Genomic DNA, 21,388 nt, shown 5'->3' with positions numbered 1-21,388 from the left:
TATTTTCTATTTTGGTGGGGTGCAACAGGGGGTCTGTGGTGGAGGGGAAGAGCCAGAAAACCTCCATCACACAAGCAGTGTTCTGCCTGTGCATCTCTGGATCCAATCTGCTGATATTAATATTCAGTTTATTGCAAGCAGCACAATTACCTATAAGCCAGTTTCTCTCTTAAAAGTTCCAGTGAAATGTGTGAAAATATACACTAAACAGATTAATCTGCCATCACCTCACACCCTAAACTCTTATCCTGACTAGCCTAAGAAATAAGCATGATGTTTTATTATTTTTTTACCCCAGCAACTGTCTTAAGATCTTCTAAGGTTGCTGTCTTAGAGCTTTTCATGTCTCCTTTTTCTCTTTTTAAATGGCGATCATAAAACAACATTTTTAAGCTTACTTAACTAGGATGCTTTAGTAGATCAGCTGACTGGATGTTTTTTATTTTGTATGTTTACTGCCATATCCTGCAATTAGTGAGTGCTTGCTTCTGTGTGACACACACACGCACGCACACACACACAAGCCCTTGATGGTACATAAGAAGCACGTCTTGGTAAGGAAACAAACACACAGGTTTTCATTCGTAAAGCCTCAAGGATATTCAAGATGTTCCAAGCATGTCAGCAGCACGTCTCACATGAATAGTATATAACATGCAGGAGGAATGGGGGGGGGGAGGAATGGATTCATTGTTCAGCATATTCTTTGTGCGTGTGGTATGCATGTACTCCTTAACCTGCCAACACCCAGAGGTTGGAAATAGGACTGGATGCAAGCTCAATGCAAAGGAAAAGTTGCATATTAATGTAACAAATTTACAAGGACTAGGGTCATTCTTCTGGTTTGGTTTTGCTGGATGATTATTAGTTCACTAATAGGGAATTACCACCACCACCTCCTCCTCCTCCTTCCAGGCTCTGTGCTCATATTTACTAATGGAGACCAGATCCCATATAGGCATGCCTTATATGAATTAAAAAATCCACCCTTTAACTGCTTTTTTAAGTCCCATGAATTGGAATGAAGGGTAAAAAGTGAGTAATTTAGCATTACATTAAGAGATCTCAAGGATCCACTCTGGAACAATAAAATCTTCAGGAAGTATAGAAAACTAGAAAATGAAAGAGACAGCATAACATATGTATTATCCTTTCTCTCTGAGTGTGTCTGTGCGTGCACTTGCAACCATGTCAAGAACAAAGAGAGACATTCATTAGATGACATTAAAGGACATGCTTTTTTCTTCCCACCAAGAATCCACTCAAAGACATTTAGCAAACAGAGAACTGTATCTCAGTGTTCTTCATTCAAGCTTGGTTTACTCATGCAGTTGGTGGAGCGATGGCTCCTTGAGCATGCAGCTACATGATATTTATGTTGCTATATGAACTGCCACCCATGTGATTCCATCTTATTTATTTATTTATTGGCAGGACTTTGGCAGAATAGCCAGAATCACATGGGGAATTGCTTCGCAGATGTCTCACTAACAGAGTAACCTCACTGTGATCATGCAAGTCTTTCTAGCAACTGCCATGACACTGAATATATATGTGAACTGGGTCTCATGTTGATATGGGAACATAAGAAACTGTCTTCAGCCAAGTCCGATCACTGGTCCATCTAGCAGTTAGATTCTAGTTCAATATTGTCTATACTGACCGGAAGTGACTTCTTAAGGTAAAGGTTTCAGACAGGAGTCTTTCCCAGCCCTATTTAATTATTGTTGTTGTCATTGTTATAGTTTATTTATACCTCGCCTTATGGCCAAAAGACTCTCAAGATGGCTTACAAGAAAAACACAAATATAGAAATACATCAATAAAACAATACAATTTACAAAAATTAAATGACAAATAACATCATTAAAAAACAGTGATTACAACTTCCAGTGAAAATACAGGGTGGTGCAGACGCCTGGAGTGGCAGAAACATCTCAGGCTATCCCCAACAAAGCTGTGAGATGGTTATCTCTCTTTCCTTCTATGCTTGCAAGTCCGACACCTTCAGTTGAACTTCTGATCAGCTTCTCTGATGGCAAAATATGAGTAAGCTTTCCCAGCAGCAGCTGGTCCCACAGAAGCAGGGTGGGTCATGGCCTGGATGTTGTTCCCCATCCCACCGCCATAGTTGTAAATGGCAGCGGTGGTGGTGGCCCCCCACTTGGTGGCCATGTAGATCTTCTTGGAGAAAGCACACCTGCCGCCCTGCTGGATGAAGGCGAGCCACGGCGTACATGCGACGGTGGCCAGGACACTGAAGTTGGTGACGGGTTTGCAGGCATTGACGGTGTCGAGCCCCTCCAGCTGCACCAGCACGCCGGCCAAGTGCCGCAGGGGCGAGTCCTGCCAAGTGGCGCTCAAGCCACTCTGGTTGCTGCCGAGCATCAATGGTGGAGGTGAAAGTGGTGTTGAAGGCATCATCGGCAGGGGCGTCACTACCAGGGTGCAGGGGGTGCGGATCGCACCCGGGTGACACCATGAGGGGGGTGACACCCAGAGCCTCACCCCCCCGCACTCCCGCTAGTGACGCTGCTGATCATCGGAGAAGTGGAAGAGGACGCAGGTCTTGCTGATGCCCGAGTTGTCCACCTTTGTCCTTCAATTTCCCATCTTCTGGAATACTGTATATGGAAATAGTGACCTACAACACAGACTCAAACAAACTGAAAATCTCAAAACCACCATTTTCTGATGTTGCAATGAAGTCTAGGCACTGCCTGGGTCAACAAATCACAAGATGCCAGGAATTGAATCTAGGGCTTTGTACATATCAAGCATGAGCTCTGCCACTGAGCTACAGGCCTTTCCTAAGAAAAGGTCCTTTTCTTTCCTGAGCTAGAGATGTTGTATCCCTGATTTCAGAAAAACTGAGAAAATGTATGGATGGAGAAGCTAATGATCACCAAATAAATATTGAAATCAGGAAGAGTCCTATGCCAAGGCCTAAAGCCACACTTCTGAGAAAAAAGTTAATTAGTTCAATCTTGATTGCTTACATTTATGGCAAATTTGAAAGGAAACAGTTCTGGGTGAAATCCAATTGCACTTATGGAAGGACTTTTTATTTAGTGGAGGCATCATTAAGAGAAGAGGAGGGAAGGTAATTTTGATTCCCTCATTCCCACTGTAACCTCCTGCACTCCATAAAAATCTGCTGTATTGCAAAATAAGTATCTGCATTCTATGGACTATGATTAAGAATGAAATCCTATAGAGGCAATTCTTTAAAATGTTGAGATTTGTCAAAAGCTACTTGTTGCACAACATCGTAGAGCCCAAGGCCATTGGGCTTATTTGTTACATATCAATGTTCATCCCCCAGCTCAGACCTCAGGATTGTCACCACAATATATGGTAATGATCTAATGAGGCTTATCTAGAAGTTCTTGTAGCTCTTTCACAGCCTGAGCACATTTTAAAAATAGGGTTTACTAACGGGGGGCCCTCACTGTATGGGTCCATCTACCATCACATAATTGACTGCATCATTTTTAACAACACCTTGTAATGGGTAGCCTTGCTTTCTCAAAGATCCAATTTGGGTGGGTAGAAGGGTGGGTGAAAAACTAGCTCTTTCTCACCTACCCACCCTCTTCCTCATCTTCTCTTTCTCTACAATGTGAGTTATCCTCTAAAATACTCTGCAGCCTTTAGCAGAATCAGCTATTTTAGCTCCCTGTAAGTCCCTCCCTCTTTTTTGGATTGCGAAATTGCTGAAAGTAATTGTGTCTCTCTGCATATTAATGAGTTTGAGGAAAGCAGGAGCTGTTTTAAAAGAAGAGGAAAGCGGCAGTGCACAGACAGCAGCTGAAACTGACGGGATTGCGATAACAGCAGCAGCAGCAGCAGCAACCAAGAGAGCAAATCATAGGCACATTAAAATCCATAGTCTGACAACACCAAGTCTCCATCTGACCATTGCATCTGATCAGAGAAGCAAGGAGAGAAAGCAGATTATTCAAGTGAAATCTAAAGTTCTTTGAGGTCTCCTTATAATGAAGCTCTTGACAGCAGTTTTCCTCTTACTGTTCATTGCAGTCTGCTTTACCAGCGTGGAAGGTAAGTAACAGGTTATCCACTTATTAGCCATTTCATCATCTTTTTTCTCTCTTTCTCTCATTTCACTTTTACTGCTTGTTGAAATAGTTTTGAAGTGTACTTGGGAGGAAATGACACATTGAACTTTTTTTTTTTTACAAACAACAGAGCAAATATATTTTCAAATATAGATTTGTATAGCAAAAACACCAGAAAAGCGAAAGACCCAACTTGACCTCAAAGTTAGCTAAGCTGAAGTGCACATCATGGGAAATATTTACCTGGTATTTAATCTGGTGTGAACTCTTTTGGAATGGTGAATTCACACATGTTGATGCACAGCAGAGAAAGTGACCAGAACTCAGACCGGGGCAGTTACAGCCCAATTCAGCAGCCCGTCAAGTTTTGGTTTCATGCTCTCAGGAATGGTTTCAGATTTACCATGGTTTGATCTGAAGGCTTGATTTTTGCTAAATTTGGATGTTACTTTGACAATTTGTCTAACAAAGAATGCTGAAGAATTCTGAAAGCAATATAGAATTCCTTACATTCCTTTTAAATCTTTATCAAGAGAGAAGCAACCAACAGTGAAAGTCATCTTTAACCATGAGCTGAATAGTATAGTTCTTAATTTATATTTTTCACTAAGTTTGATCAGAGCAGGTGGAGTTTTAATAGACAGTACTGCCACATGGCTTCAAATACAAAAGAGTGCAGTCCTGTACACACTTCCTTGAGAATCAGTCCTACTGAATTTAGTGGGTCTTACTTGAATAAAATAGTTGAATATCCTCCTAACTTCAATTGAATTTACCTAACCATATACAGGATTGCAATCTTAGAATCTTTCTCAGTGAAAAACATTTTTTTTGGCAATGTGTTAGAAATTTCTCTTTAGAATTAAACTGTAGACAGATGAACTTTTTCTATAGACGTTTAAATAACTGATTAGAGTTTGGGAGCAGTGATAAGGGCATGTATACTATACAGTAAATTTCACACACCAATGGATAAATACTTTTTCTTATAGGATCAAAATGCAGATGCGCAAGAAAAGGCCCTAAGATAAGATTCAGTGATATACAAAAACTGGAAGAGAAGCCAAAGTATCCATATTGCAAGGAAAGAATGATCATGTAAGTCGTGCTTTGTTAAAAAAAGAGCATTATAAAAAAAGTCATTTTGCATCCATCAAATTGTTTTTCTGCATTTTTAAAAAAATTAAAAAAGAGAGAATATGCCTATTACAATATGCTAACATGTTCATCTCAGCATGATTGGTAACTATTATGAAAATATTCCATCTGTCTCTGATATAGTAAATCTTGCTTAGAAAAGAATATTATGTTTATGAGGGTAATTTCAACATGCCTATAAAGGTAATGATCAGCAGTAGGTTTCTTTCTTTCTTTCTTTCTTTCTTTCTTTCTTTCTTTCTTTCTTTCTTTCTTTCTATCTATCTATCTATCTATCTATCTATCTATCTATCTATCTATCTATCTATCATCTATCATCTATCTATCATCTATATAATAAATATTTTTATTGAGCTGTCTCTTATTTTCATGGAAGCAGGGAGCCCAAATATCTACTAGAGAAAGCTGTATTATTGTGCAAGTAACAGCATAATCCTATAAATTACTGTGAAGTAAACCCCATAGATGTCAATGGGATTTACTCCCAGATAAATGTGTATAGGATTACCATCTTAACCTCATTCTCTCCAATGGGATTAAAGCAATTTAATTGTATCCAGGCTTGCACCATACAGTTGCAATAAATCTCATTACACTCAATGGGACTTCCACATAAATATTGGGTTGTACATGAGGAACACCTCTTAGTTGTGTGGAGAAACTGTTGTCAGTAAATCAAAGCGCTTAGTCTCAATATAAACATTACATCTCTCTCATTTTGGGATATGTTTTAACTTGCACTCTTTTGAATTAAATCATTTCTACTTAAGCATTTGTTGTGATGCACGCCAGATTAAAAATATTAAACTTTTTTTTCACACTGCCATGTCATTTGTCAGAATTGGTGCAAGCAAACATTATGAAATAAAACAATTAGAATTCCTCCGCAGGATGTTGGCTGAACCAGTTACGTAACAAGTGGTAACCAACTTGTTCTCTGCTTAGAAAGAGAGAAAAGCCTGTGTTTCACCACAACTGGATATTGTTTGCGTTAGCTGCTAAACAAAACCAATCCTGCAGATGCCCAACAGTCCTCTCAGGCACAGCAATGTTGCCATAAAGAAGCTTGTTTCCTTCCAAATGGTAAATCAAATGGGGGGGGGCGCAAAAGGGAGAAGTGGCCATTTTCATATCCCACGGCATCTTTGTACTTGTGTGGGGCAGGGCTGATTCACTGAAAGGTTTTGAAAAATTGCCAACTGGCTAAAGAATGCAGTGCCAAGCAACAAGTGGCTGTATCTTGGGACACACCTATAGGATGAGAAGAAGCCAATTTGACTTTAAACAAATCCCAACTTATGACCTGCTATCTAATAATTTTATGGACATCCAATAAAGGCCCACAAAACAGCCGTCAGATTCTGATTTTAGTTTGGCTCCAGCTGCCACTGAATGGAATGGTCCAATTCTAGAAATGAGGAAGATTTCATCATTTATAATGGTTAGAACATGCTTGGTATGAAGGAAAATAACTAGAAACAGTAACTTTACCCCTACTTGGCTTCAGGTGAATGGGTATATCCACAGTACAGATCACTGACTTATTTCCATACCACAGAAGCAGTTGATGTGCATTGATTTCTGTCTTCAGATAGTTACAGCAGCTGAAATGGCCAGTTGTCCATAAATCTGATGAAAGGTGCCTGTCAAATGGGGGGGGCACTTGTTGGGAGAACCATGCACCAAAAGCAAACCCTATTATTCTTGGGTTTGTTTGGTTTTTTTAATAATCAAAACCCTGTCAGTTATGTGGTAATTACAGTTGTTCTCATAAAGCTTTGGGAGCAAAGTATGTTGGCCACAGTGATCACCCATCTAATACAAAGCCTTGCAGGCCAACCAGTTTTCTACTTTATGGTAACCTTTTCAAAGCCTCCAAACATCATAATCTACTTTTCTTGTGGGAAGCACAAATAATTTGTCCTTGGATCCAGCTGTACCTGCCAAGTAAATTGTAAACTCATCAGCCACCCTTGAGGTAGCAACTTGAAGGGGAAGTCCAGTGTAAGGTAAAGGGCCTTCCTAACCCTTTCCTTTTGCACCTTTCTCCATTGACACCTCCCCCTAGCTGCTTTTACATCTTTTGGTAAATGATACAGGCATCTTCTAAGCCTAAAAGAGATGTAAGCCCATAACTACGTTGTGTTTCCTGATTACTTTGAAAACATTGTGATAGGACAAAGCTTCCTTACAAATATGTTGATTAGTGGACTCCCAGTGGAAACCTGTTTCTCCATTAAAACATATTAGCCTGAATTTGCAACAACACTCCCAGTGTTTTTTCACAAGGCTTCTTCCACCTGATTTCCGGAGATTCCCCCTCACCTCTGCAGCCCCATACAACACATACTGCTCAAGAGGGCATCTCAAGCCTCTTGAGAGGCTTTTCTGGGGATGAAGGAAAGGGGTGAATGGAAGAGAAAGACAGATTGTGTGAGCTATCTTCAGCTTGCATAACTATTGGATACAACACCTCTTTACCCTAGCCTTCAACACCTGAGATATGTGTTTTTAGGACCCACCCTATTTTCTGTGATGTTGTTTAGGTTGTTTTTAACTATTTTAATAATGTGTTTTTAAATGGTTGTAATCCAGCCTGGGACCTCTGTATGAAGAGTGGGTTGTTTTATTATTATTATTATTATTATTATTATTATTATTATTATTATTATTATTAAAGTAGATGCAAATTAGAATGGCCTGAATGATTGTATCCATATAGTTTAGGATTATGGGGTTTCCCCCCATATCCTGGTTAGCTGGAACTGTCTGGCTTACTTTTCTCCATCATTATTCTTCACTTCAAATGCATTGTCTCGAGTGTGCCTGACTGGTAATAGAGATCAGCAGATGTCACTTGTTCCATTTTAACAGGTTGGCTCTGCCTTGCATTTTGCTCGGTTTTGCTTGGACAATTTCAAAAAGTTAATTTAGGAATTGGCACATGCACCATTTGCCACAGTTTAAAGCCTTGTGTATTTGTACAATCACAACAAAATTCATTTTTGCTGTGTTGCAATGGATGCACATATGCGTGCTTCTGCATTTTGGTAACCAGGCAGGAGGGAAGAGGTACAACCTGAAAACTGACCTAAACTGCATGTGTGCAGAGTTCTAAACAAAATCCAGAAATCAACAACAAAAAGATGATGGTTTGCTAATGTATCTGTACTGCTGTACACACAAGTTCAGATAATTCAGAACCCAGGGAGAAACTTCAGTGAGAAATATTTATATGCATTCCTAACTCATATTTTTGTCTCAATGAACTTTTTCTCCACTGTGATCCAGATCACTGCACTTCTCTCCTTGACTCTCTACCTCAGTCTAGCCTAGTTTAATAGGCTTGCCTTAAATACACAAGGCAGCTGTAAAAAGCTAGACTAGGATTCTGCAAGAGATGAAAGTTGAATTCAGACGGATTCGGAGTTTCTGTATTTAAGAGCAAATCCCTGTTTGTTTGTTTGTCTGTTTGTTTGTCTGTTTAAAGTGGTATGAGTCACATTCTCTGCCAAACCTGAAGCTATGTACAGGTAAAATAAATAAATAATTTAAAATACATAAAGAATCATGAAATGCAACAACAATACAAAGTGTAATCAACGCATCAATTAACAGTCATATAATCAAGACTCAGCCTAAATATAAAGTGTAACTGTGGTAGCAGTAGAGTTAATAAAACAAGCAGTTCAATGGTCAGGAAGCATCTTCTGAACAAAAATGTATTTGCATATAGATAAAATAAATTCAGTGAGATGACCAAATGGTCTTGCCTAGAAAGAACATTCCACAAGAACCTAAAAAGTGAATACAATGGCTCAGACTAAAGCCCACTATGCCCAGCGTTCTGTTTCACTTCGACTATTTGTTGCTAGGATCCAGTATTCCGGGCATACTGCCTCTGGATATAGCATTTCATAAAGCCATCAAGTGCTCTGTCTGTACATCAGAATCAATTCCCATAATCTCTGACCATGCTGGATGGGGGTGACATTTGGAGGTCACCCTGCACTATGTCAAAATGCTCACTGTGTATATTAGAAGAATATGGTGGCACCTGTATAAGCACTGACATCCCATTCAAAGTGGCAGCACAGTAGTGGCTGCCAGCAGGAAGTTCATGGGCAATGGGAGCTGGAGGCTGGGCATGGGACAGCTGAATTTCTGCACTTCCATCACTTGATGTTGCATGCACAATCCTAGTGGTCAATAGAGACCTGAGAACATGTGATCAAGACTCATATGCCACTCATATGTGGTGAGAGTACAGACTAAAGAAATTCCCAGAAAGAAGAACTGGCTAGCTCAGGGCATTAATTCCTTGGCATGGTTGGTATGTAGCTTAGAGTGAGATTTTGGACCTGAAAAAGTAGTGGCTCAGCCAGCCAAGCATAAGGTGGGGATGCAGGATTTTCTTGCTACCTTGTGCACTGTAGTAGAAGTTCAGAATGCTAGTTCTGTGAGCCAAGAAGGGAGGCTGCCTCTTCCTTTTGCTCTCCATCCAAAAATATGAGCCAGAGCTCCTATGTGAACACCAGGAAATGGGTGTTCCAACTTCCCTCCATGCTGACCAGTGTGCCAGTGACCTCCTTTCCTGACAGGTCCTTACAAATTAGCAAACTCCCACAAGGTATGGAGGTAGCAATTTCCCAGTCAGCTTGCATACACAGTTATGTCTCCATTACATCAATAACCCAGAGCTGACAAAGAGTTCAGAAACGTGCATCAGCATAACAAAAGCAGTGTGAGGTTTTCCTGCCCAAGCCATGGCTGCCAAGGACTTAAGTCTGGGCCTCGGAGTTGCCTGCCTGATGGGAAAACCAAACAGCAGTATGCTCTCACAAACAAGATGCCAGCAGGAGAGGGATGTTGAAAGGCTGTCAAGGAAAAAACAATAACAAGCTTTTCCAGGATGGGTATGGGAGAGACGTGCGCTCCAGCCCTTTAGAAGCTCGGCCAGACTGGGCAGCCGAACGAAAAGGCAGAAGCTGTGAGCTACAAACAAAAATGAAATGGCCATTAGAGGAACTTTACATTCTTAGTAAAAATCATCAAGAAAACACACAGTTAAGTCTGCTTTAGTGTGCAGCCCTCCATATAAAGGCCTAGAGTGCACATCTCTCCCTCATATTAAAAAGAGTAACTGACATTTTTCTATTGTTTAGGTATGTTTAGGCAGTCCTAAAAGTTGGTTACCTTTTTGTATACCTTCCTCTCCTTTTCCATTCTTTTCCTTTAAATGCTTGAAGCTGCAACCCTATATTTTAGAGCAGAAGGAACTGCACTATTGATGTTTTTATTTGTTTAATTGTAGCATGGAGTGTGCATTTAATTTGCAAGTTGCTCCAAGAGCCACATCTTAAAGGTTATTTAAATTTTGTTATTATCCTCATTATTACTGAACTGTTTTTTTTAAATTAAAATATGTGTCAGCCTTTCCTAATGATCCCCTCCCATGCTTTTGCATAAAGAATTATTACAATATTTCAGAAACAAACTTTTCATGTAGAAATTTATTGAAGTGTGACACCATTTTCTTTGTTTTGACTGGAATTTCTATATTTTTAAAAATCAGATGTTTATAAATGGTATATTTGTCTAGAGTAATGGGGGTAATAATAATGAAAAACTCCCCAAAGCAATGTAAATCCTATAAAATTGCACCAGACTTTACCTATTTAGAACATTGTGTTCTGAGGTCACTGGTAGTATGCATAACTTTGCCATTGAGATGTTCCACATTTCTTCTCAAGTAAGGAATTTTAAGGAGTACAGCTGGAAAATATATATCTACATGTATTTGAGATCCTGGAGTGCTAGGTATAAAAGCTGTTGCTAATCAGGTCTGAAAATAGCAAACTAGGATAATTATTTGGCTGACTCAGTGTAATATTCTGTCATAAAGCTGGAGGAAAGCTAGAGAGGAAAGAAGGCTGAAAGGATGGGGATATGAGACCCTGGGACATGAACAACAGGAAGGAAAGTCCTTACATGGGGGTGGCTGGTGTGGGGAGGTGAGCAATGAAGTCTAGGCAACACAGACAAAACTGATTGTTGGCCAGGCAAAGACCAAGCATGACATGGAAATCCTCAAAGCATTGCCAGGTAAGGGAAAATTGATGGGCTGCCTGTATGGACACTGGTGGCCATGTGTCCTACTTTACTTTTGAAGGGCTGGCAGTCCTCAGTCTGAAGGTGTCCTCTATTTGAGGGCTGTCCAGTCGAAGCCTGTTTTAAAAATAAGAAATCATTAAAAGGGAGAGAAGGAGCGTTGAAATTGCCTATAAACTTTGACGTTCACCACCTAGTCCGCAGACTGAGCAGGCACACACATCATCACGTGGTATCCTCCCCACTATGGTGAGATATACTGTATTTTTAACATTATAGTAATTATTTCTAAATTTGCACCTATATGTATAAATTTTATGCCTTTTGTCCTTTTTTTGAGGGGGTGGTGATACAAGTTCTCTTTTTTTGGCCATGCATAACTGACCACCCTAAGAGGACATGACAGCCCAGAAAAATCTTCTGACACCTGCAGCCTTAGAATGCTCTCTAGATGGAGCTCCAGAGACAGATGTGAAGATTCCCTTTTCTAGCCTCAGCAGCTGCTCACAAGCTGCACATGGTCCCCTCAATTTACCAAGAGTGAGATGCAAGTACAAAAAAAATTAATCCATCTAGCCATCTGGAGCTGGGCCTTTGGTGATCAATGCTTTATGGAGTCCCATTCATATATGTACTCCAACCAACAAATGGTTGGTCTAGGCAGCTGCTGTCAGTATTGATTGTCAGTCTGGCAGGAGAAGGACTTCATCTAGTCTCGCCTTTCTGTTCTCCAGTCCCCAAGCATGTGATTGGTGCTGCCAAAGCTCATGACACTGACAATCTGTTAGCAGTGCATGGAGTTCAAACTAGAGTCCAAACAAGACAACTTTGTTTACCGTTGAAATGTTCATAAACATTCCATGACATCACATCCAGCCCAGCCAACTGGTACTGGAGGCCTGAATGCAACAAACAACAATACAACATATGTTTTAAAGACCTATGGGGGTAGGACATACAGGATCAGTACTATGTAACCGTCTCTTAGGACAGGGCTGCTAGCTACTGTACTGTTAAGAATTCATGTTAACCTTATTATAGCTGCTCCATACTGACAACTTATCTTTCATTTCAGAGTGACAATGAAATCACGATTCCGAGGTGGCCATCAGTACTGCTTGCATCCCAAACTCCCAAGTACAAAAAGATTACTTAAGTGGTACACAATATGGAAAGAGAAAGAGAGGTGGGTATTAATTATATCTAGCACAGAACAGGCTTCTTTCCCTAGGAACAAGAGGCATTTTGGGTTATTAAGTACTTTTTTATGGAAGAGATGTCTCTGTCCAACTTGAATGCTTGACCCATAATTAGTGACAAGCGTGATATCGCTGCCAGCTTTCGCACTGGAAGTATCATTGGAACTTGAAAGGGAAAGTGTTGTGCTGCCAAGTTAGATCTCAATTTTTTAAAATATATATATATATATCTAACATTTCAACTTTCAGCCCAATTTTGTAGTCAAGTATTTTATAGTCAAGAGTTTAAGTATAAATCCAAAATAGTTTAAGGGTTCAGGTACCAAACAGCCAAATCCAAAGTAGTAGAGATGGGGACAAGCTGAAATCAATCTGTGAACTGGCATTGCTACTATTACTACTGCTGCTGCTGCTACCACCACCAGCAGCAGCAGCTCTTCCTCTCCTTTTTTTTTTTTTTTTTGCGTTATTTCCCAAATTCTTACCTGTCTTGTGTATAACAGTCCTTATGGCTTTCACAGAATAGGTAGCATGTGGGGAAGGGAGGGTCACTCTCTTGAACTATATGTATGCAGCTGCTAGATGCCTAGATGGTGATGTATACAGCATGGCTAAAGGCAGCAAATGCCACACTTCTACTGCTCCTGAACAACTGGTTATTGAGAAAGACAGTATGGAGTAATGGTTAGTGGCTGACACGACTTTAGTTCAAATCCCCACTCAGCCACAAAGCTCACTGGATAATCATGGGTTAATCATACTCTTTGAATCTAACCTACCTCACAGGATTGTTGTGAATATAAAGTGAGATATGTTTCATAAACGATGTTCTAAACTTCTTGCATGGTATGGGGGAGGGATTAGGGTTGCCAGATCTCCAGTTTTCACCTGGAGACTCCTGATTTTTGGGGTCCTCTTTGGGTCTCTGTGTGAGTCACCCCAATCCCTGGACTCTCAGCTGTCATTTTTTTAAAAATTAAGTTTCTAGGTGATCTGGTTCAAGAGATATACACCATAATGTCAGTGGCTCCCCCACAACTTCTGTCAAATGATCTCGTAGCTGGCTGCTCTAACGCCGCCCTTTCAGGTTTGTAGCCAATAAGTGAAGTCAGGGTTGTGATTGACAAGGGATTTGTTGACCTCCAGGCAATAGCTAGAACCTATTACAAGGCCAGAAAACTGCTGTCTTTTCCGGCTTGTCTGAAAATCTCATAAACTGAGTAAGTTTATAGCTATCAGCAGTAGCAAAAGTCCCTTTCTCTGTGTGTGCAGGTCAGGAGATGTAGAACAAAAAAATCACAGCAGGATCTTGGTAGGCAATTGTTACTGTAAACAATGTCAATTATGATTATAATAAAACTATACATGCTGGGGGGTTTAATAACTTGCAAAAATAGCGTATTATACATTTTATCTTTCAAATAATTTTTGAACAGAAATTTGAAAGAAGTGTACATACAGCTTATGCCATTACAATGTGTTATACTTTTCTAATTGTGAGGAGTCAAACAAGTTTAAATTTTCCTGGGCTGTTGAAGGGGGCAGTTTATTTGTCTAATTCATAACCTGTTTTGAAATCCTTCCCAATATGAAGCTTTAATCCTATACTCACTTTTCTGGGAGTAAAGCTGCAATGCTAATCCCACATACCAGGAGTAAACCCCATTGAATTCAATAGGATTTACCCTGCTTTGATATGGATATCTTTGGAAACCCTAATCAAGCCTTACTAACAACACAGTCCAAATTATATCTACTCAGACATAACCTGTTGAGTTCTATGGGGCTCAGTCCCTTAGTAAGTGTGTTTAGAATTGCAGCCTTCAAGGGCATCCACCTTTACTCCTGAGTGCTCTCATCTAACATATCCACAACACTAATCTCCCTTCTTCCTATAATGGCCTTCTGGTGACTGGACTGGCCAGAAGCAATTAAGCTAGAGTAAATGTTCCCTACCAAGGCTCCCTAAGCAGGTGAGAAGAAGTGATCTTGTCACTTCAGATGAACCTGGGAACACCCTCATTTAGCTAAGATTTCTATCTTAATTTCCAATCAGAGAATTTTTTTGTTTAAGTGGTATGCTCCAAGCAACTGTGCTTGATGCTTAATGACATCACTAGGGCCTGCCCCATGATATCACTAGGGCCCTGAAATCTTAGGGTTTGGGATGCTTTTGACCTGGCAACCCTAGTTGATATAGAAAAATAAACAAACTTCAAGAACCATATCAAGGTGAACAAAGATGGCATGGAGACTAGTAAGACTTTGGCAGGTACTGACAAATCCTGGGATACTAAATTAGCCTATCTCTGAACTGAAGAAGCTTACTCAGAAGTAATTGCCACAGAGTCCAGTAGGATTTACTTCCCAGTGAGCCTTATTTTGTCTCCTTCCCCATGCCACGCTGACAGTTTTGCCTGATTATCTGCCAGCATTCTTGTGGCAGTTCTTTAGAAGCTGGAGAGAAAATGGTTTGCACTGCTAAATGTCAACTATTATATAACTTCATTTCCCCTCGTTTACTTTTTAAAGGCTACCATTTTAAAACAAAGGAAATAAAATACTCAAGAGCTTATGTTTAAGTAAAACTAAGAATCTGCCTTCAGCTTGCAAAGAGCAAGGCATGCAGCTCTAAGCCTGCCTAGACATCCAGATGCCACACAACTCTGTGTCTGGTGATAAAGGTGCTGCCTGGGGTCACGGGCTTCATTCTTAATTTCTGTGTTTCTCTGGATTGTCAGACCTATAATGTTAATTCTTTCTCTGACAGATCAGTGTTTATAAAACCACATGCACACAAAAACAAAAACCACATGCAGCAGAAGTTCCATAGTTTGATCTGAAACAGCTAACAGTGTTATTCCCCACATCAGCCTAACTGAATGCATACAGCTCTGCTGTTTATCCCAAATGGATTATTTTCGCTTTCTTGTTTAACTACACAGGAATGCTTAAAAGACTAATGTAACTACTCAGGAATGCTGTATTTGAAAGCATTGAGTGGAAGCAATGAATTCAGTGCCTTCTTACATATACTGCAACATCATGTACATTTTATTAATCTTTCCTATTGCTATAGACACAGGAGTGATTGGAGAAGAGCAGCCTTATTTTCCATGACTTGTGTCCTTATTTTCCATGACTTATCACCTTATCTTTAAAATGGCGCTGGGGAACTGTGGCCCTGCAGATGCTGTTAAACTACAACTCCCACCATCCCTGGCCATTGGCCATACTAGCTGAGGCTGATGGGAATTGGAGTACAACATAATCTGCAAAGCCACAGTTAGCATTCTTGCTCTAAAACCTACCTTCTCTCCCTTAAAGTGCATGTGCTAGGGGACTGAAAAAGGCACTCTGCTTACTCTCAGGTTAAATCCCTTCATATTACTTTGCAGGCTCCAATGCTGAGCTATAGCACTATAAATATACCTAGTACTGAGAACGTTTTGCATACAGTTATGCTGATATGGAGAACACAGTGTTAGTTGTTTCAGATCAGACAATGGACACCAGATGAAATCCTAGTTAAATATTGCACTCTGGGAAGGACCCTTAATGATTCCTTCCACCCACCCCCAATGCTTTTAAATGAATGTGTTTTAAAAGCTGCAGTCCTACACCCCTTACTTTGGGGCAAGCACCATTGAACTCAATGTGGCTTACTTCTGACTAGACATATATATAGCACGAATGCTTGCCATCAACCAAAATGGCGGTGGAGGCTTCAGCCCCTTAGGAAAACCTTGGCCACCATCTTGGTTAAGGGCAGTGCTGCGTGCACAGCCGCAAAGCACAGGTCAGAAAGATAGGCGGAGCAAGGGAACGGGCAGGCAGTGTGATCCGCAGCAGCATGTGCTGGGGCCTGGGGCAGGCTGGAGCCCAAGGGCCCCGGCATGCCTGGAGCCAGCCCTGAATGTAATCGTTTCTGGAATTTCATAAGCACAGTGGTTGCAATGCCTCTGGCTGAGCACTGATGAAGCAAATATCTGAATCTTAATTATCTAAAGCAACATTAGTATTCCTCAAAAAATCTTCTCCTGTATGTCTTACCCAGAGATCACCCAAGAGGTTTGTGGCAAAAGAGCAAAGGAAACTCCTGCTTCCTAGGTTAAAACGCCAGAGTACTGATCATGGGAGCTTGGATGAATAGCTTGGATGAATAGATGCTTATGTAAATAGCTATTTCCTTCAGCATCAGGGTTCATTGAACTTCAGCGCACCTGTCCTGGGGTGAAACAGCAGAAGCAGATGAACTATTAAGAACAAAGAGCCTGATTGCATGTGAACCTCCCTTGTAATACAAGCTTAAGGGACAGACAAAACACTGAACATGGGAGCCACGGAATCCAATCCCGCTGCCATAGAGGTCAGTAGGGATTTTTTCAGGAGAAGCTGGACAGATCTCACAGATTAGTTTTTAAATTAGGTACTGGAAGCTTTTGAAAGATAAATGCAATGAAAGCCTGTATGTCTCCTTCCCAGAAATAAGGCTGTTTCTAATTATGCTTGCACTGCATATTTGTATAAATGTAATAGCTGGTATTTTTCAACAATTTTACAAAGTAAAAGTTTTACGTTGTTCCTTTTTAAGGCTACAATCCAATGCACACTTACCTGGGAGTAAGCACTGTTGATTTACTTCTGCATAAACATGCACAGGATTGCTCTGGGAAATATATGCACTAAAACCACAGTCTCAAAAATTGTTTCAGGACCTGTTTGGCAAAACCAAGTGGCTAAATATATATTCAGGCATCCTTCCTGTTACTGGATGGCAAAAGGGATGGAAATCCATAGTTGTTGAATATTCTGTTCTTGCCTGCACTAGTTTAGATTCAGAAGCTCTGCCTGCAGGAAGTTAACATTATGGTATGGTGTGCACAGCTTTTCCTTTTGTGGTATTACATGGTGAAGCACAGTGTCTAAGATATTGCAATGAGAGCCCCTTCTTCCCAGGCTCCATCCCTCACTGAGCCTTCTCAGTGTCCTCAAGTGCTTCTGCTTGGCTATAATGTGTCCTTGAACTGTGATAATGCCTCTACTTTGTCTGCATAGAGGTGTGTGTGGAAACCTCTAGCTTTTGCATGGCTGGAAGGTAGCTTTTTGCACAAAAGCCAAGTCACATCCATTGTTCCACCCACTTTTGCATCTGACCCCACCCATCATTAACATGCAGTCTCCAGAAGCTTGCCCTTCGGGCTGAAAAATATTCTCCACTCCTGATTCACAGGGATGAAGATGCGTCCCAGCTAGGGATGGTTCTGTTGATTCCAGTTCTTTCAGTTGCTCATTTTTCCAATCTTCAATTCAGTTCTTCTCATTTCTGCAACAATTAGTATTTTTAAAAAATCATGAAAATTCTTCAGCATTTTAGTGTAAATTTCTTCTTAAACACATTTTGTACTCAATGTTCACATTTTTACAAGCAATTTCTCCTAATATAATGCATTTTTGTATTTTATTTTACCAATATATTCATTTTATGCACTTTCCACTAATATATACTTTTTGTAAACATTTTTGGTTGGAGAACAACATTGCAAAACTCAGATAGACTTATTTCGAAGAATGGCTTGTTGTTTTGGAAAGTGCAAATTTGATAGATTCACCTTTAAATGAATGCCTCTCCCAGGCATTTTAGCATGTGTTCTTAAATTGTTTTTTAAAAAATGTGTTTTTAAATTTGTATATTTGTTTTTAATGTTTTTAATTGCTGTAAACCGCCCAGAGAGCTTTGGCTATGGGGCGGTATATAAATGTAATAAATAAATAAATGCAAACAATCAAATTTCTCTCCCATTCCTAATCCCAGCTGATGACTTACCTGGAAAGGATCACATAGCACAGTAAGGAGCCCAACACTCTTTACTCATTTCTTCATGGTTATATAGCAAAATATAAAAAAACAAACCCAGAAGTATGCTAGGTATAGAGTCCTATTTCATTACAACACGCGTAACTGCCTTTTTACAAAACACTTTCATGCCTTGTACAGTTTCAAAGAGCCCAGCTAAGATCTTCAAAGAATAGGTTCGGTTTCCTTATTTGTTGACATTCATGGCCTCTCCTGTCATAAGGCCTCAGTTAGGCTGCTGTGGAGCTTGAAAGGGACAGCAATTTGATATAAACAAGGAGGGCCCCTGTGGCCAGTCAACTGCTGCTGCTATACTTGCATGCTTGTTCCTTGGTAATTGATTCTTAAACTCTTGTTTAAGATTCCTGGAGAAGTGCCCTGAAGATGTGTGATAAGGTAACTTACAAACCAGCTGGTGTGTATTTAACTCTCCACACATGGAATCTGGCTATTTTTACTTCAGTAGCAGGGCAGTCATAGTGAAGGGTGCAGGGGGAGTGCAGGGAAAACTTCAGGGGAAGATTTAAAGTTTGCTCTTACTTTGGAGATGAAACAGCAAAAAAAAGCAGTGCATATTAAGAGCATTTGGTTTCATTATCTTCTTTTGTGTACCTCATAATAGCTATAACAACTTTATTAAAGTATTTCTATACTGCCGTCTCATCAAATATAAGGTTGGTATACAACAACGTGTAAACAATAAAACATGAAAACCCATTAAAATAGTACAAAATATAGTAGGGTTCCTATTTCTTTCAAGCAAAATACGTTTATGCCCTGAGTTTGCCTTACCTAGTGCAGAGGCCCATTTTATTGTTCAGAACAATCATCACATAGTGTGGCGTGGTGTCTACAGTGTCAAGCAAGGAATAATTGCAGTGTGGTCTAGAACGTGTTCCCTCCGTTTCCTGAATAGAGCATGGACAGTGGGGCTGGTAACAGGTGTGGGTTAGGGAGAGTCTAGAGGCCCAGAAGGCTGCATTTGGACCTTGGGTGGGAAGTTCTCCATCTCTGCCTTCCATGGTACCCTCATGTTGAGAGACAGCATGCCACTGAATAACCAGCTGCTGGGTAGCTGCATTGGAAGATGGCTTTTGCCTTCACACCCTTTTTGTGGGTTTTCTGGGGGTACCAGGTTAACCCCTTTGGGAAACAGGATACTGGATGAGAGGGTACATCTGGTTCAGGATGGCTCATATATTTTTAGGGGGTTTCTTAAAGACAGGGCTGGCAATAGGCACCACTTTAAATAGGCACCTACCTGCTAACTCACCAGGTAGACTTTCACTCACCTTGAGGTTGTTTTCCCAGGCTGACTGGGAAAATGTCAAAAGCAATCAGCCTTTTGTGGCAGTGATTGGCTTCAAGAGGCTGGCAGATATGATGCTTTGGCATTTAGTTTCCTGGCTCTGGGGTTGCTTGTTCTGTTTTTCAATCAAGCCTGCTGAAAAGTTAATTCTGTTTTTGTATTATTATTTCCCAGAGTTTATGAAGAGTAAAAAGGTAGAGGCCTGGCAGAATGGGATTCTGTGGCAGATGTGAGGAAAAGATGGACAATGGAGGAGATGCCTTCTCACAAGACATGACACAAAATCTATATTGTTATAAAGCACTTTTTACCAAGGATCACTTTTTACATTTTATAGCTGAAAAAAGCTGCCAGATTTCATAAGGGTCTTTTACACACTAGATTTCATATATGCCCTTTTTGTAGAGAGAGATCTTATGAAACATAATCGTCATTTACAAGTTGTTGTGGGCTTGTTTTTTAAAAAAGAATCTTCATTTGATAGCTATTCATATATCACTGTGACTGGAAACTGGGCTTTATAAGCTCATTCAGTGAACCATTACTTTGTAAAAAGGTATTCCAAAATAATGTATCTTCTTTGGTATTCTGGAAACTTTCTATGCCATTGTAAGATTTCTAGTTGTAGAAGACATCTGTTTCTGTAGAAGAGCTGAGGTACAATTTTCTGTGTAGAATGAATGATACAATTTCTGAAATAAGTTTTTCAGGGGTTTAAAATGGGATATAAGTTGTTCACCTGTTAATCATTGCAGAGGATGTAATATACAATATGATACTCCCCTCTTTTTATTTTGTATGGGAAAAATATTTCTAAAGCAGTTTAATATGAAAAGGCACATTTTTTCCACCTGCAGTTCTTATTAAAAGTTTGCAGCCTGAGTCTTGAGATATTTTAAGCTTCAGGAATATTGTGTATAGTTTCATAGATGTGTAGTTTGAAACTCTCAAAAATATATGGGGGAGGGAATATCTGATAGGGAAATGGATATATCTGTTTTAGTCACAAAACATCATCATCTTTATTTTGAATATAGTACTTTCAATGGTAAGCGCGCATTCCTCTTTTTTTAAAATTATAAATAACAAAACTACCTTTTCAATTGTAAATATACTGCAGATGATTTCCCTATATTATCTTGCTGTATAATGTATTGTACTGCTAAATTATCATATGCTATTTAAATGTTTGAAATATTTAGGAAGTTGCATGCAGATTTCATATTTCTTTCTATGACAAATGGAAACATAAGGAATAAAATACATTTAAAAATGTTGGTGGCCTGTTTTTTTCTTCATTAAAAGCATGGAACCCTGCATGTAACAATCTCTGCTTTAGTCTTAAAAGTGTGTGTATGCATAACACTGGGAGTGAGTACCCTCTGGTTCATGCTATTGAAATGAGATAGTTATGCAGACCTTATTCAAGGGAAGACCTAGAATACAGAGGGAGGAATCTTGCATCTAATTGTACACATACAACTTCTTCAGACAACTTGCTGGAGTGTAACAATTAGTGATAGGGCGGGGTCTAAAAACTGGAGTCTAAGTTTATTTATTTGCATATTAATCCCACATGCCCAAATTCTGTTTGTCCCAGAGAGCGCCCTTTAGATTTCAAGATCAGCTCACCATAGATTCATTTTTCTCTGGACCCACGCTCTGTTGCTGATAG

The 21,388-nt window shown here is 39.9% G+C and overlaps 1 protein-coding gene and 1 long non-coding RNA gene across 2 annotated transcripts; one reads left to right on the top strand and one right to left on the bottom strand.

Annotated features, from left to right (window-relative positions):
• The first annotated feature begins 3,763 nt into the window (after nucleotides 1-3,763).
• On the top strand, nucleotides 3,764-20,988 carry CXCL14 (C-X-C motif chemokine ligand 14). Its single transcript, XM_061621921.1, has 4 exons — nucleotides 3,764-4,062; nucleotides 5,072-5,177; nucleotides 12,424-12,534; nucleotides 19,888-20,988. Exons 1-4 carry the CDS (start codon nucleotides 3,999-4,001, stop codon nucleotides 19,901-19,903), a joined length of 297 nt encoding a protein of 98 aa, XP_061477905.1. The 5' UTR covers nucleotides 3,764-3,998; the 3' UTR covers nucleotides 19,904-20,988.
• On the bottom strand, nucleotides 10,354-16,683 carry LOC133382241 (uncharacterized). The gene is made up of 3 exons (XR_009761866.1): nucleotides 16,601-16,683; nucleotides 13,033-13,199; nucleotides 10,354-11,465 (listed from the first exon to the last, which is right to left on the bottom strand). It is a non-coding gene; the product is annotated as an uncharacterized LOC133382241 (long non-coding RNA).
• Nucleotides 20,989-21,388: the final 400 nt, after the last annotated feature.

This window comes from Rhineura floridana, chromosome 3 (assembly GCF_030035675.1).
Source record: "Rhineura floridana isolate rRhiFlo1 chromosome 3, rRhiFlo1.hap2, whole genome shotgun sequence".
NCBI classification, from domain to species: Eukaryota; Metazoa; Chordata; class Lepidosauria; order Squamata; family Rhineuridae; genus Rhineura; species Rhineura floridana.
The sequence above is the reverse complement of the archived record's forward strand: the minus strand, read 5'-3'. Positions and strand labels throughout refer to the sequence as shown.

Excerpts from the sequence above, each read along its gene's own strand:
- CXCL14 (XM_061621921.1), top strand. The coding sequence starts at position 3,999 with ATGAAGCTCTTGACAGCAGTTTTCCTCTTACTGTTCATTGCAGTCTGC. Across the intron at positions 4,063-5,071 it reads CTGCTTTACCAGCGTGGAAG|GATCAAAATGCAGATGCGCA; the intron begins GTAAGTAACAGG and ends TTTTTCTTATAG. Across the intron at positions 5,178-12,423 it reads TGCAAGGAAAGAATGATCAT|AGTGACAATGAAATCACGAT; the intron begins GTAAGTCGTGCT and ends CTTTCATTTCAG.